Source organism: Thamnophis sirtalis, unplaced genomic scaffold (assembly GCF_051295495.1).
Source record: "Thamnophis sirtalis isolate CommonGarterSnake01/CBP01778 unplaced genomic scaffold, rThaSir2_p1.2 scaffold_2, whole genome shotgun sequence".
NCBI classification, from domain to species: Eukaryota; Metazoa; Chordata; class Lepidosauria; order Squamata; family Natricidae; genus Thamnophis; species Thamnophis sirtalis.
The window spans coordinates 80,643,660-80,660,062 of NW_028261382.1; the positions used below are offsets into that span (position 1 = coordinate 80,643,660).

Genomic DNA, 16,403 nt, shown 5'->3' on the forward strand with positions numbered 1-16,403 from the left:
TTTTCTCACCCACCAGTTGGTGACTGCTGATATAGAGTACTATTATTATTTTGAAAGCTATAGAGTTTGAATTCTGTGTTGTTGTTGTTTTGATGTTCTCAGAGCTTACAGGATAGGAGTAATATAAAAATTATAACCAATCAATCAGATAAGGTTCTTGCTGTATTCTTACTACTGCTGTAACATTTTTTGTTCTTCTTTGCCCTTTCTGACCTGTTCTTGTTGCCTCTCTTTCATCCTTCCTGAGAATTGGAGCAGCCTTTGAAAAGATGTGAATAGTATTAGTCCTTTTCCTTCCAAGCAATCCTGCCTCGAAGCAAATCTAAAAGTGTAACTGTATTGTGCATTTATATTTTGAATTAGAAAAACTAAAATACTTTTTATTCATCTCTCTAACCCAAATTCATCTATTATTTTGCATTCCTTCACGACTGCTACTTTTTAAACCAGGATCCCTGTGACTATTGTCCTTTGGTCCAAGTCACCCCTTCTTAAGTTCCTCTTCTATGAACTTTCTTTGAACATTCAAAAAGGCTTTTGCTATATGGACAGAAATCAGCTTTTCTTGTCGTGCTTCTGCAGGATGCTTTAATTAATGTGTGCAAACAAGAGTACACTTGTGTAGATATCAGCTCAAGCTCTTCTGTAAAGCTTTCAGCATAAACTTTATAATCCCCTTTAACTAACTATTAGATGCCTTTCACCTAGTACTTTCCTGATGGGATGGATTTTGATTTCCAGATTCCCTAGCTGGAGATCATGGGAGTTGAAGTCCATTTCATCTAGAAGGCTCCAAGATTAAGGGAAGGTGCCCCAATGAGCCTAGAGCATGGTTGAGTTGGCACAATTTATTCACTTAAATTAAAATAGGATTAAGTACTTGGTGATTCCAAAAATGATCCGAAATCCAGTTTATTTGTTTGGGTATAGAATATTACAAAAACATAATAGCTACTGTATATTTTCTTAACATAGGGCAGTGTTGGCAAACCTTTTTGGCACTGAGTGCCGAAACGGGAGTGCGGGCACATCGGAGACCTGAAAAGCAGCTCCCCGGCATGCACATGTGGGAGCACTGGAAACCAGAAGAGCAATTCCCTGATGCATACATGGGTGCCGGTCACCTGGTCTGGTGGTTTCTGGCGCGCATGTGTGGATGAAGACCAACTGGCCAGGGCATATGCGCATGCCAGAAACCAGCCCTCGAGCAACGGCTGACGTGCCCAGAGAGATGGCTCTGCTTGCCACTTCCGGCACAAGTGCCATCATGGGCATAGGATTAGAGTTTGGGTAGTTCTTGACTAACAACCAAAATTGGGGCCGGAATTACTGTTCTTAAGGTTGTTAAGGGAATCATACCTAATAATACAAACTTTTTTTTCCCCATAGCTGTTGAGTGAATTACTGCAATTGTTAACCACATAGTTGTTAAGCAAATCCAGCTTCCCCATTGGCTTGCATTTGTCAGAAGACATCTCATATGACTTTGGGATGCTGCAACTCTCGCAAAATCCTTGCCACTTACTAAGCATGCAAATTTTGATCACACCACCCTAGGGATGTTGTGATACTCCCGGGACGACTAGTTCCTTTTTTTTTCAGTGCAACTTTGAATAGTTGCTAAGCAAATGGTCACAATTTGAGAACTACCTGTAACATAAATAACCTCCTGGTTTGCTCTGCCTCCACAGAGTTGACATTTATGTTCCAAGCATCAAAAATCAGGTGTTTTGATCTCTTGCCTTTTGCAAAGCTCTTGAATGGTTGATGCCTTTTGTCCTGGCAATCCTTTTCAAATCCCAGGGGCCATGTTGAAACTGAGAATTTTCTAACGTGCAGAAGCCATTGTCTAATATTGCTGAAATCCCACCCGAGAACCTGGGGCTTTTGTTTCATTTCATTTGGAGACCTGGAGGCATCTCTTGAAATGGCACTGCCAAGGCAAGTTAGAAGTGCAAATTATCCAACATCTGCATGTGTGTCTGGAATTAACAGTCACAGAAAAGGCTCTGAACTGCCATCGGGGTGGTAAGCAACCCTGTTATCAGTAGTTATTTCTAACCACACCAAATATCCACCATGGTTCTTATAAGGCATGAATCGTATTATATATTCTGTGATCAGTTCTGCTGGCAAAGGGCTGGAGGTTCTCAACAGCCCACGTTACCTTAATGTGTTTCAGACAAAACAATAAAACTATGGAAAATCAGTGAAAGAGATAAACGGCCGGAAGGCTACAACTTAAAAGAAGAAGATGGCCGGTATAGAGACCCCACAACAGTCACTACTTTACGGGTGAGTAACACAGGGCTGGGCATCATAGTATGGATGGGTTGTATTCCCTGCTTTTGCCTGATTTTTATGCCCCAACCCATTCTGATGTTTCCATATAGGGAGATCGTGATTTCCACCCTTTTAATTTGTTGATACTGAACTGATATCAGGTACAAAGGATAAGGAGTGTGCATTAAGTTGCAATTCAGAAGGATTCAATAGTCAGTTGACAAGAATCTTGTCAACTAAAATTCAATCTGAATCGGCCCCAGCTAAGGGTTAACAGAATTCAAAGGGGGGGGGCCCTGGGCTTGGATTGCTTTTGTCAATATAATGATTCTAAACTGATGACATGTTTAACTTCGCCCCCAGTTTTGCCTGCTCTTCCCGGACAGATTTTTTCTATAATTGCTCACATTTTTTCCCCAATCCTTTGGTTTACAGGTGCCAGTATTTAGACCCATGGATCTCATGGTGGAAGCCAGCCCTCGAAGAATATTTGCCAATGCTCACACGTATCACATCAATTCTATCTCCATTAATAGTGATTATGAAACATACTTGTCTGCGGATGACTTGAGGATTAATTTGTGGCATCTAGAAATCACAGACAGAAGTTTTAGTATCTTTTTATTCTGTGTGTGTGTGTGTGTGTGTGTTTTCTCAGCTCGGCTGAAGATCAGAATGTGCAGGACTTGAGTCTATACATTTTCCTACTCCTCAGTCTTTATCATCACAAGTGATAGGTTCCATGCATCTTGAAATTCATTCATTCATTCATTCAATCTTGGAAAATCTGAGGAGACTACAAATATATTCTGGAAATTGGACACTTCAGTTTTATTGATTTCAACATAGAAACAATGAATTTATTTTATTCATTACATTTTTATGCCACCCATCTCCCCTACAAGGTAACTCTGAATGTCCAATGAATGAAAACAGTTTTAATTAAATGCAATTTATAAATTCACTTCTGATATCTTTAACAGCTTTTCCAAAATGTCAAGTTGAGAGCAATTTTTCAACAGTCATGGAGACCCTATAGGTCCAAGGTGGCGCAGTGGTTAAATGCAGCACTGCAGGCTACTGCTAGATCAGCAGGTCAGCGGTTCAAATCTCACCGGCTCAGGGTTGACTCAGCCTTCCATCCTTCCGAGGTGGGTAAAATGAGGACCCAGATTGTTGGGGGCAATATACTGACTCTCTGTAAACCGCTTAGAGAGGCCTGAAAGGCCTATGAAGGGGTATATAAGTCTACTGCTATATGACGGCGAATCTATGCCACGGGTGGCACGCGGAGCCATATCTGCTGGCATGTGAGCCATCAGCCCCAGCACGCATGCGTGTGCCAGTCAGCTGATTTTCAGCCTTTAGGAGGGCCGGGGAGGCTGTTTTTGCCCTCCCCAGGCTTCAGGCAAGCCCCCGGAGCCTGGGGGAGGGTAGAAACAGCCTCCCCCAGCCCCCCAGAGCCCCATGGAAGCTAGAATTATGTCTGAACTTCCGGTTCGCCTGTTGTGCCCGTTTTTTGCCCTCCCGAGCCTCCGGAGGCTTTCCGGAAGCCCGGGGAGAGTGAAAACGGCTTCCCCTGGCCCCCTGGAGGAAATACCAAGCTTAGTTTGGAGCCTAGTGCGGTGCGTGGAAGGGGAGCATGTGTGGGTATTGTGCGCGCATGCGCATGTAGAGGGTGCCAGCATGTATGTGTGCTATTGCATGCATGCCCTTGCATTTTTGGCAGCCAGCAACAAAAAGTTAGCCATCACTGCCCTAGGTGATGGTAGAAGTTATCCCTTTAGCTATGCTTCAATTATTTTATAACATAACCCATGTTTCTTATATGTGTACTGCGTAAACAGAGTTTTAGAATCCAGATCCCCGCTAGGTGCAATAAAGTAGCATAAATCTATATTGTTTGCATGTAAAGAATAATTAATTACAATTCCATAATTGCACTCTGGTTTACAGTGCATGGTAGCACCTAGTCAACTTTGGCTGATACTGTAAAAGCTGGGCAGGTCAGGCCTGAATAGTCCTTGGATGGGAAACCACTAGAAGATCCTTAGGCTGCAGACAAGATGGGGAAAGGTATCGGCATAAACTATAAGGATGATGAACAGAACATTGGAAAATCGCTATAAAACTGCAGCCAAGAAAATATGGCTGTGTGAATATATGCACTGAAGTCTTACCTTTTACTTTTCTTCCTCTATGTAAAAATGGGTGAGATAGTCCTTTTCCCAAAAGGTAAAATTGATGGAATTGAGTTTTACACCCTCAAAGAACCCAGTTCCAACAGTCTACATAGTCTAATAACTAGTTTTACCCAATCTCTTGCCCCAAAGAGTGATGCTTTCTAGCAATTTATTTTGTCCCCAGTATGGGTTAGAATAGGGTAGCATGATGGCTCAGCAGTTAAGATGCTGGGCTTTTTGGCTGGAAAGCCAGCAGCCTGGGTTCAAGACCCAAGTGCCACACAATGGGGTGAGCACCCGTCCTCTCCCCAGCTCCCGCCAACCTAGCAGTTTGAAAGCATGCAAATGCAAGTAGATGAACAGTACCAATTTAATGGGAAGGTAACAGAAGGAAGCGTCTTCGGACAGTTCAACGGCCTTGAAACTGAGACAAGCACTTTCCCCTAGAGTCAGCAACAACTAGCAGAGTAAAATTTGCAGGGACTCTTTTTATGTGATAAAATGCAAGATTCCTTAATGCCAACAATTTCTAGATATCGTAGATATTAAACCTGCCAACATGGAAGAGCTGACGGAGGTAATAACAGCAGCCGAATTCCACCCAAACAGCTGCAATACTTTTGTGTACAGCAGTAGCAAGGGAACTATTCGCCTGTGTGACATGCGTGCGTCGGCTCTCTGTGACAGGCATTCGAAATGTGAGTAGCTTTTTCTCTTCGAATTGAGTTTTACCGCCAGAGCAAATTGGTGTGAAGTAACACACTGGAAAGTCCATTTAACTTCATATCCCCAATTGTAAAATGAAAACAAAGCAGTATAAAATATCTTTGACTCAAGTACTTCCACATCAGGATAGCAAACAAATGATGATAACTAAGAAGGATGGAAGTGAATTTTAAAATTACTCTAACTCTCCAGATACAGGAAGCACACAATTGGACAACAGAAGGAGGAAAGTGGTTAATCCATAAGCTTTGGGGTGGATATGAAGATAAAAAATAGAAAATGTCAATGTGGATCTATTTTGGGGTGGGGGTGGGGTGCAGGTGCATATTCCAGGATTTAGCAACCGTTTTAGGCAGAAATACCAGCTGTGCAACGGGGCAAACTCTTGTCTTGAGGATCTCACAAAATCACTATAAAGATTTGCAGGGTTTTAGCACCTTCTTAAATTTTATGCAGGAGGTACTCATTTTTATGTGTGTGCCTCTGTGTTTGCTACAAGCACAATTTTTGGATTCCATTAGCATCTTTTAGGAGATGATGCTACATTACTATCCACTCCCACAAGCCTGTACGCCCATCTTAAACCAAGCTTCTGCTCCTTAACATACACAGGAAAACACATCACATCAGCAGTGTGCTTATATATTTCTATCAAAAATAGGGGTCACCAACCTTTCAGATCTCAGGGACCACTAAATTCATAATTTGAAACTCACGGACCCCTAATATGATCTGCCTAATGACTGGCTGGGTGGTGTGGCCAACTCAATGTCACTCACATCAAGGGGCGCCTTGCCAGCCTGTACTCTCCCTTCCCAGCCACTCCTTGCCTACCCACCCGGGCTCCTTAGGGCCCCAACAGGAAGCAGTTGTTGGAACTAAGCAGCCACCATGAGAACGAGTTGGCAAAATAGCTCAGTTCTAATTGGATCTGACCTAGAAGGAGGCTCAGCAGAAGCACCTCACTGAGGACTAGGAGCATAGGCTTTCCAAGCAGAGGGAAGACCTGCGGGAGTGCAAGGCCAGGTACTGGCGCCTGGAGGCTCAGCAGGCTGAGATGGTCAGCTAGTTCCAGGCCATGATGCTGTCATACTGGAACAAGGTCCTTGGGCTCTTCACCACCAGTGGCACTTCCCTCCAGCCTTCGCCCAAAGCTCCATACCAGGAGGCTGAAGCAGACCCCAAGACAGAATTTCTGGCCCCCTCCAACCCATACAAAAAGACCCCAAAGGGGGAAACTCTGTGCAGCAACACAAGCATTCATTGCACGTATCCCGCCCAGGAGCCATAGTTTGAGGACCCCTGATTTAGTGCAATATAAAAATTTAGTGCAAATAATTTTTCTGCGGACCGCCAAAATTTTCTCACGGACCACCAATTGGTGACCGCTGATCTAAAAGATGATTTATCCAGTGGTTGGGCTTCAGTCTCTTTTGGAATGTCTTTTGGAATACTTTTGCTGCTGATAATTAGAAAACTTAATTGCTTCACTGGATTTCTGGACTGCAGAAAGTCAAAGATTATGAGTTACCTGGCTATGGATAATAATTTATAAATCTATAATATATCAAGGTCTGCTTCTATCAGTCCTTGGGAATGGGAATGGGAATAAGGAAAATTGAGCTCAAATTACTTCTGACCCCAAAATCGTTGCTTATTTGGACCTCTGGTGGGTAATTTTTCATCTCAGAAGGATTTGGCTTCCAAGGGTTAATGCTTTAGGTTTTCTGTGTTAATGTGCATAAAAAGGGAAATATTCATGTCATTAAGCTGAGTTTGGGAGATGAATGTTCTTATATTTCACTTGCAGTGTTTGAGGAGCCAGAAGATCCAAGCAGCCGGTCCTTTTTTTCAGAAATCATCTCCTCCATCTCCGATGTCAAATTTAGCCATAGTGGTCGATATATGATGACTAGAGATTATCTGTCGGTGAAAATTTGGGATTTAAATATGGAGAACCGACCTGTGGAAACGTACCAGGTATGCCATACAGATAGACAGTTTGGGGGAATCAACTTGCAATTAATAAAAAATTAAGTCAAGATTTGGTAGAATAGTGAATATAGATGCTATAGAGCACACCCTTATCTCCACAAAGTAATTTTTTTGTTTATTGATTTAAATAAGAAATAAATAATTCAGAATCTCCTGTGGAACTTCTCTCAAAGGTTCTGATGAAGTTGTAGGTTTTTAAGGTATGTGTGTGTGTGAAACAGGTGAAACTCAAAAAATTAGAATATCGTGTAAAAATTCATTTATTTCAGTAATGCAACTTTAAAGGTGAAACTAATATATGAGATAGACTCATTACATACAAAACAAGATAGGTCAAGCCGTGATTTGTCATAATTGTGATGATTATGGCTTACAGCTCATGAAAACCCCAAATCCACAATCTCAGAAACTTAGAATATTACATGCAATAATGAAAACAAGGATTGTACATAGAACAATATCGGACCTCTGAAAAGTCTAAGCATGCATATGTACTCAGTACTTGGTTTGGGCCCCTTTTGCAGCAATTACTGTCTCAATGTGGCGTGGCATGGAAGCTATCAGCCTGTGGCACTGCTGAGGTGTTATGGAAGACCAGGATGCTTCAATAGTGGCCTTCAGCTCTTCTGCATTGTTCGGTCTCATTCTCTCATCTTTCTCTTGGCAATGCCCCATAGATTCTCTATGGGGTTCAGGTTAGGCAAGTTTGCTGGCCAATCAAGCACAGTAATCCCACGGTCATTGAACCAGGTTTTGGTGCTTTTGGCAGTGTGGGCAGGTGCTAAGTCCTGCTGGAAAATGAAGTCAGCATCCCCATAAAGCTCATCTGCAGAAGGAAGCATGAAGTGCTCCAAAATCTCCTGGTAGACGGCTGTGTTGACCCTGGACTTAATGAAGCACAGTGGACCAACACCAGCAAATGACATGGCTCCCCAAATCAACACAGACTGTGGAAACTTCACATTGGACTTCAAGCATCTTGCAGTGTGTGCCTCTCCATTCTTCCTCCATACTCTGGCTCCTTGGTTTCCAAATGAGATGCAAAAGTTGCTCTCATCAGAAAAGATGACTTTGGACCACTGAGCAACAGACCAGGTCTATTTTTCTTTAGCCCAGGTAAGACGCTTCTGATGTTGTTTGTTCTTGAGGAGCGGCTTGACAAGAAGAATACGACATTTGAAGCCCATGTCCAGGATCCGCCTGGTGGCTCTTGATGCACTGACTCCAACCTCAGTCCTTGTGAAAGTCCCCAACACTTTTGAATGGTCTTTTCCTGATAATCCTCTCAAGGCTGCGGTCATCCCTGCTGCTTGTGCACCTTTTTCTTCCACACTTTTCCCTTCCACATAACTTTCTATTAATGTGCTTTGATAGAGCACTTTGGGAACATCCAACTTCTTTTGCAATTACCTTTTGAGGCTTTCCCTCCTTATGGAGGGTGTCAATGATGGTTTTCTGCACAACTGTCAGGTCAGCAGCCTTTCCTATGATTGTGATTCCTTCTGAACCAGACAGAGACCATTTAAAAGCTCAGAAACCTTTTGCAAGTGTTATGGCTTAATTAGCTGATTAGAGTGGGACACTTTGAGCCTGGAATATTGCACCTTTTCACAATATTCTAATTTTCTGAGATTGTGGGTTTGGGATTTTCATGAGCTGTAAGCCACAATCATCACAATTATGACAAATCACAACTTGAACTACCTTGCTTTGCATGTAATGAGTCTATCTCATATATTAGTTTCACCTTTTAAGTTGCATTACTGAAATAAATGAACTTTTGCATGATATTCTAATTTTTCGAGTTTCACCTGTGTGTGAGTGTGTGTGTGTGTTTATACATACACACACATACACATGGACATACACACATACATACATATGTTTTCGTAGATTTTCACGGGTGTAAGTATGCTGGTCTTGTTGTATTTGGGTCTTTTCCCGTGTAAGATTGTTTTTAACAATCTTACACGGGAAAAGACCTAAATACAACAAGACCAGCATATAATACTGTAATGGGCCCTATTCTTGCAAAGGTGGGTAATCCTAGCTTCAGATATGATTTATGGATGAATTTTTTACATGAACTGCTAAAACTATTTGAGAATGCATTTGTTCAACTAGCAATGTTAATTCTTACATTTATGTTTCTTTTAAACAATTTTAATTTTTGCATTGTTTATCATCCTGAATCCTGAAATTTGTATAAAAACACATCCTGAAGTATCTATGCTGGAAGAATGAAATGTAATTTCATACACTGTATGTTTGTATGAATTTATACTTTTGGTCATGATTTCAGATCTAGGGTATGCAGTTGAGATTATCAGATTTTTTTTTCTTTCTTTGAACTCCTTAAAAAGTTCCTTAAAAGTGGTCAGACAGGTTCAGAGATCTCCTAAAATGATCTAATAGAGTCTGAATAACTGAAGGCGTGGTATGAAGTTATGAGGCTGCTATCCAATTTAATGAAAAACTTTTATGAAGCATGATACATTTTGCTTGAATAAGAATAGCAATTTAGAAATTAAAGCTATTTTATTATTAGATGATGTAAACTTTCATATTCACACAATTATTTGCAATCTTAAGTGATAGCCTCTTCCTGAGAAAGGCAACTCAAAACAGTTAATAACTGTTAATCTGTTATATTATTTCTTCTTCAAACTAGTCTGTTTTTTATTTCCAGGTACATGAATACCTCAGAAGTAAACTTTGTTCGCTCTATGAAAATGACTGCATTTTTGACAAATTTGAGTGCTGCTGGAATGGGTCAGATAGGCAAGTTTCAACTTTTTCTTCTTCTTTTAACATTTTTGTACTAATTGACAGTTAAAACTTTTTTTCAACTGAATGTCTCGGAAGTTTGGTTGCATGCTTGCACTGTGTTTGGAAATGATTTCTAGAAAAGAAAAGAGGATAGCCAAATAAAAGAATTAGCTGAATTATTTTTGTTATTATTTTGGTATCCAGTGAAGCATCTAATGGGTTGGTTTATGTTTTATGTTTAAACCTATGCAATAATCTATTGTTTGTTGGTGACGGACTGGGTTTTTTTCTTTCTTTTTGCTATGTTTATTTAATCTTTATTTACCTACTAACATATGGAAAGAGCAGGGAGAGCTGCTCGAAGTTTGGCTTGGGGCCTCTGATGCTTTGTGAATTCCAGATGAAATTGTATTAACCAATCCCAATCTTAGGTTATCCAGGCAGAATGGAATGCAATTATATAACCTTAACCCAAGGTCAGATCATTGGTTCATTTAGTCTAGTATTACATGCTGTATGAAGCAATTGATGCTGCCTGGTCTTATGAACTGGGGATTTTCCTGCAAATACAGTTTACACTCTCCTAATATACATCAATTTTCTTCCTACAATAAATAATTACTGCATTGGTTGTAGTTGATGTTCTTTATACTGCTTAGACTAACCTTGATAAAGCAGTGTATAACTTTAAAAACAAACCGTAACAGAACTTAATATACAAATTGCTAATATTTCTGCCTTAGTTAGATCAGCAGTGTCTAAATTTATTTATTTATTAATTACACATACACACCCAGTATATATATAAAATATATATTTAAGCATTGCCGATCTCACTATCGAAATTTGCAGCTTACAGAAAAAAAGTCAAAATTATACAAAAGATACAGTTAACACAGAATAAAAATCAGTTGGCAGATTTTTAAAATTATATTTTACTATCCATTTGCTTTTTAGTTAGCTGCCTGCAGGAACCTCAGTCTAAAGAAATTGGGAACTGAAGGGGAAAAACGTAATCATTATGCCCCCATTTTCCTGATTAAAAACTGCTTGATGAAATTGTCAGTAGTCAAAATCTCTTAAATCTCGGATTCCAGTTCTGAAGAATTTCAATATATAAAGTGACAACTCTGGGCCTGTTTTTTTTTCCCCCAAAAGAGATTTTATATTTGCAACAAAAATATTTAAATACTCCATGTACATCATAATTAATAATGTATTACAAATGTTTTAAATCAAACAGACTGGATAAATTAAAGAAGTCCCATTAGTGTAACATTTCTAGTAGCTTCCTCACATCCACCATCTGTCAAATCAAGTACCACCAGGTTAAAAGCCAAATGATCGGAAGGTTTCGAGGATCAGAAACACAACATCTCTTTTTCTCCTCTTTGTCTACAGCGTCGTCATGACTGGCTCCTACAACAACTTCTTCCGAATGTTCGATAGAAACACCAAGCGGGATGTTACATTAGAAGCCTCTCGGGAAAACAATAAGCCTCGTACGGTTTTGAAACCCCGTAAAGTCTGTGCGAGCGGCAAACGAAAGAAAGACGAGATAAGCGTTGATAGTTTAGACTTCAACAAGAAGATCCTCCACACAGCCTGGCACCCCAAGGAAAACATAATTGCTGTAGCCACTACAAACAACTTGTATATATTTCAAGATAAAGGGATTTAGGGTAGTGGTCTGATCAAAAGAGTTCACTTCCTGTCTAGCTCAGATAGGTGAACTTAGCATTTGTAAACAATATAGGGGAAGAAATGGAGCCAGAGAGAGAGAAGTTCGTTGCGGTGCACCTTCCCCAGTGTTTAAACAATGTGCCATAGTGACAACCCATTTTTTCTAGATAGCTACATGGATGGTCTCTCTCTCTCTCTCTCCCTCCCTCCCTCTCTTTGTCTCTCTCTGTCTTTCTCTGTCTCTCCCTCCCTCCCTCTCTCTCTTTTTCTGTCTTTGCTGGGCAGTTCTCCACTAGCCATTTAGGTGGGGGGTAGGGCACTTTTTAACATAAAATGACTACTTGCACCATCTCACCAAATGGACTAGAGATTGGGTCGTTGTCAACATTGGGTTCCTCCAATTTTTTATGCCTTTCATTGTGATGACGTCAGCCACAGAGCAAAGCCTTCAAGTAATGCTGTGGGATTTCATTGTGTAACCTCATTACTGTATTATTTGTGCCCCCTCCCCCCTTTTTTAATTAAATAACAGCTTGTTCTTGCTGTGGCTTGTAGCATTCCTCTTATGTCTCCTGGACTCCTTCTCCCTTTTACAATCCCTTTCTCCAGCCCTATGGTGGCGGCAGTGGTATCTAGAGAAGAAGAAGAAGAAAAATGAAAAGCACATTAAATGGATCAGTGGTCAAAGTGGGGGGGAAGAATCTCTTGCAAAGAGTAAAATGTTTTAATGAAATGTTGACTGCAATCACTCCTTGACATGTCTGGCGCTAAAAATGAAAAAGGAAAAAAACCTAAGGGGGGGAAATATACTGAATAAAAATGTCGAATAATGGTGAATTGTTTTTTTCTTTTCAATCTACCTCTTTATATTAAAATTGTTTTTTTTAAGTTAGATACATGATAAAAATGGTTTGATAATGATTTTAACCAGTATTAATTTTCATGAGGAAAGGGAGAAGGTTTTTTTTTAATGACTTATATATGAAATTGTTAAAGACACTTTAATATTTATCTGCAGTTTCCATTAAAAAAACTTTTTGGAACACTCTTGGATTCTGCCATAAGCTTGAATAGTAATTGTCTTATTTGTCTTATGTCACCTCCAGTTTGAGCCTTCTCCCTTTCTTCTTTATTAACAGAATTTTGTCAGAATTGGGGAGGGTCTGAATTTTGTAGAATAGCGTTAAAGTTTTATGGGGCTAAACTTTTTCATGTGTTAATCCCTTTGTCCTAATTTCAGTGAATGCCTTGTTTCAGATTCAGACTCGCACAATAGTGCTTTCCTTTCCTTTCTGGAAAAAAAAGAATTAAAGTTTCTTGTTTTTAAAAAGTATGTCGTACAAAATTTAATACGAAGTGATTTGATTAGATAAAAACCATTGCATGCCTGACAACCCCAATACTTATGTATTTTTATTGCTACTAGGAACTTGAATGGAATTGTAGTTTGACCTTACAAACATTCCTCTTGTAGTTTTTTTTTAAAAAAACACTTGCTATTACAGGATTTAGAAAAAAAGTTACAGAGATTAAAAAAAATGATTCAGGTCTCCAGTAGATCCAATAGTAGATGTTTCCATACCATTTAAAATATTTATGCACCATTTTTAGCTCTCATATATTCTCCATGTTTAGGTAAATTTCCCAAACTTTCCATAATCTCTATTGTATTCCCAATCTAAAGACAGCACCACTGAAAGCTACTAGCCTTCCTTTTAGCAATAGCAGTAAGACTTATATACCACTTCATAGTGCTTTACAGCCCTCTCTAAGCAATTTACACAGCCAGCATATGGCTCCCAATAATCTGGGTCCTCATTTTACTGAACTTGGAAGGATGAAAGGCTGGGTCAACCTTGAGCCATTCAGGATTGAACTGCTGGTTGTGGGTAGAGCCTGCCTGCAATACTCCATTCTAACCACTGCGCCACCACAGCTCTTCTATATATTTTTAACAATATAATCCAGGCCACTAGTTTTCAAATGAGGACTGTATATTTATTAGTTTCAGGAGCTATAGGCTTGAGTGTAAGGCTGGTGGTGATATTATGAAGTCCCTTTAATGGGCTGGAACAATTTCACGTTTTTATTTTGAGGAATAACTTTGATTGTTTTACTCCTTGGTACAACATGCCTGGTTGAAGGCTTAGCTGGATGCTTTTTATATTCCTTGATTTATTTCTGGAAACTAATAGAAAATCACACTAGCTAATATTGTGTGGTCATTCTTGTCATTTTCTCTTTTGAATTAAAGATACCAGGAATTCGTTCTAGGACCTTTTGTATGTCAGATAGGTCCTCTGCCATTAAGATTGCCCCACCACTGAGGAAAAGAGTGCTAGCCTACAATGTGTGGTTTCTAATCTCATACACAAAACAGGTATGTGAGCACAGCAAAATCTGAATGATTATCCCCACTCCAAAATGAATCATTTTGGATGGTTGCCAGACCCTTTTGGCTCCATCTGAAATGACCATGGGAATGCATTCCCAAAATCTATTTGCAATGCAAAGTGGGTGAGAAGGGACCACTTTGTCCAAAAGATTTTCAGAAATTTAACAAAGTACTTGTGCAAGCCTTTCAGGGAAAAAAAGCCAGACACACAAATGTTGTAGAGAACTATACAACTGACTCATTCCACGTTCTGCACTATACAGCTCGAAACCACTCCTGGGGAAAACACTTATTAGCCTGAGGGATCTGTAGGCATGACCCATGGGGAGGAATCATTCTGATCACCTGAGATGAGATCATCATCATTCCTCAAACATGTATGAAAGGAGCAAAACAACACCTGGTTTACAATCTTAAAAAATAAAAAGAGGGCATGTGGAATTTTGTATATGCTTGGAGTTGAAATAAAATGAAAGAAACAGCCTTATGTACTGTTTTATATGTTCAACAGGTACAGTTCTATTTTCAGTAGTGCTGAATACCAGTTCCAGTAAGTTGCTGCATACATACTCATGAGCTGGCTAAGCAAGGTTTAATTATCTATGCAAGGAACAAATTTTGTACCCACATGTGCTGTCCATTTGTTATTTGGAACAACTCAGGATGTTCAATTTTAAACTATTTTAATAGTCAAACCTTTTTTCCGAAATTGGTAGATATAGGAATTACGGTTATTTGGAAATTATTGACTGGGCTCATGCCAACATGAAGAAAAAAGAATAAGTGTGGGGGGAAAGACTTGTTAATATTTTGGACTGTTGAGATAAAATACCAGTGTGATCAATAACCCATTCTAAAATAATTGCCTAACCAAATTTGCATCCTTTGTTTTAAGTAGAAAGTGCTTTCAAAAAAGGGTTGGTAATGTAAAAGTGGAAAAACCAGAACAGTGTGTACATATGAACAAATTAAGGAAAATGATATAGGGGTGGGGAGAACTGCAAAACTGATGGGTCAATTATTCAAAACAACAACACAGTAATGATTTCTAGGGTAATAGAAATGTGCGGCTTAATGCACTTTGTTCCTTTTTTATGTTCAGATGTTGTTTTGTATGGAGGGACATTTAGTGGATAGAAGACATCAGATTTCTCTCCAGAACATACATACACCTGTCTAAATGTTTGTATGTTATTTAATTTATTAAACAAATTCATATGGACACCCAATTTTCACAGTTATAGAAGTACTTTGAGGTGAACATGCTGATATAAGTAGCAGATAAGCTAGTCTGATCAAGATGTTTAATAGTTTGATTTATACTGCACATCTGAATTGTTTCAGGAGCGCTTTGCATTCAGCGCTCAGAAATCTAGAAAGCAACTGGATTTCCAGGAACATCCACAGACTAGGAATGTGTGCGCCCATGTCCGCTTCCTGCTTTCAGCTTTATTTTCTGGTGACGGCCTGAATGGGAAGGCTCTGTTTCCCACTTTTTCATATAGGGTAGTGGAAGGATTCATTCAGATGGACAACTCTTGTTGGTTAAAGGATATTATATATTCCTCTCTTTCCTCCCAGAGATCTCTAAATGAAATCTTTGGGGGGCATTGAGCTATATTGTGCAATGAGACAAATTGCATAATAAAAGCCTTGGATGCAAGCATCTGTCTACTGAGAAACATACCCACACAAATAACCAATGAAAGAAAGTACAGTAGCCATGTTGTGGTTAGCCTGTTATGTGTCTTCTGAAGCAGAAAGGCTTGAATTTTGGAAAAATGCAGAAGATGGCAACCAAACTGATCAAGGATAAAGAACTGAGTAACTATCAGGAAAAGTTAATAGCTTTGGGATTAGTTCAAAACAAAAGAAACTAAAGGAAGATATGTTCAAGGTGTATAAAATCAGGTAAAGAGGCTACCCCTCAATATAATAGGAACAGGTTCTTCCAATTAGCTGGAAAAGTTACAAGGGAGACAACAAATACTTCAGGCAGCTTGGAATTGCTTATGGAGTTCTTTTATCGTGAGGCATAATGCTGTTGACCACTGCATAGCTTTCAAGGGAGAATCGAGGAAAGCTGTGCTATCAAGTACTCTTACTATTGAAAAAAAGTTTTACCCCCAGATGCCAATTGTAGAGGGGACTATGGAAGGGAAAAAGGAATGCATCATGTCAATCTGATTGTGAAAAACAATTGGCAAGGAGAAACAAGATGTCTCAACCTTGGCAGCTTTAAGATGTGTAGAGTTCTATTTCCAGAATTGTACTTGATTAAGATCGATCTTGGTTTGATCCTGAATGGCTATTCTTTCCAGTTTTGATTTTTACTCTGCATTTTAAGCATGCACAATACTTAATTTTCC

At 39.5% G+C, this 16,403-nt stretch overlaps 1 protein-coding gene across 2 annotated transcripts in view; it reads left to right on the forward strand.

Moving 5' to 3' along the window:
- The window catches only part of PPP2R2A (protein phosphatase 2 regulatory subunit Balpha), an 80,929-nt gene extending 68,453 nt beyond the window's left edge, over nucleotides 1-12,476 (forward strand). For both annotated transcript variants that reach the window (XM_087706205.1, XM_087706204.1), the window contains exons 5-10: nucleotides 2,183-2,295; nucleotides 2,719-2,896; nucleotides 5,000-5,164; nucleotides 7,003-7,172; nucleotides 9,877-9,968; nucleotides 11,358-12,476. In XM_087706205.1, coding sequence (XP_087562331.1) covers nucleotides 2,183-2,295; nucleotides 2,719-2,896; nucleotides 5,000-5,164; nucleotides 7,003-7,172; nucleotides 9,877-9,968; nucleotides 11,358-11,637 — 998 coding nt within the window. In that variant the 3' untranslated portion in view covers nucleotides 11,638-12,476. The remainder of the gene's footprint in view (nucleotides 1-2,182; nucleotides 2,296-2,718; nucleotides 2,897-4,999; nucleotides 5,165-7,002; nucleotides 7,173-9,876; nucleotides 9,969-11,357) is intronic.
- The last annotated feature ends 3,927 nt before the right edge of the window (nucleotides 12,477-16,403 follow it).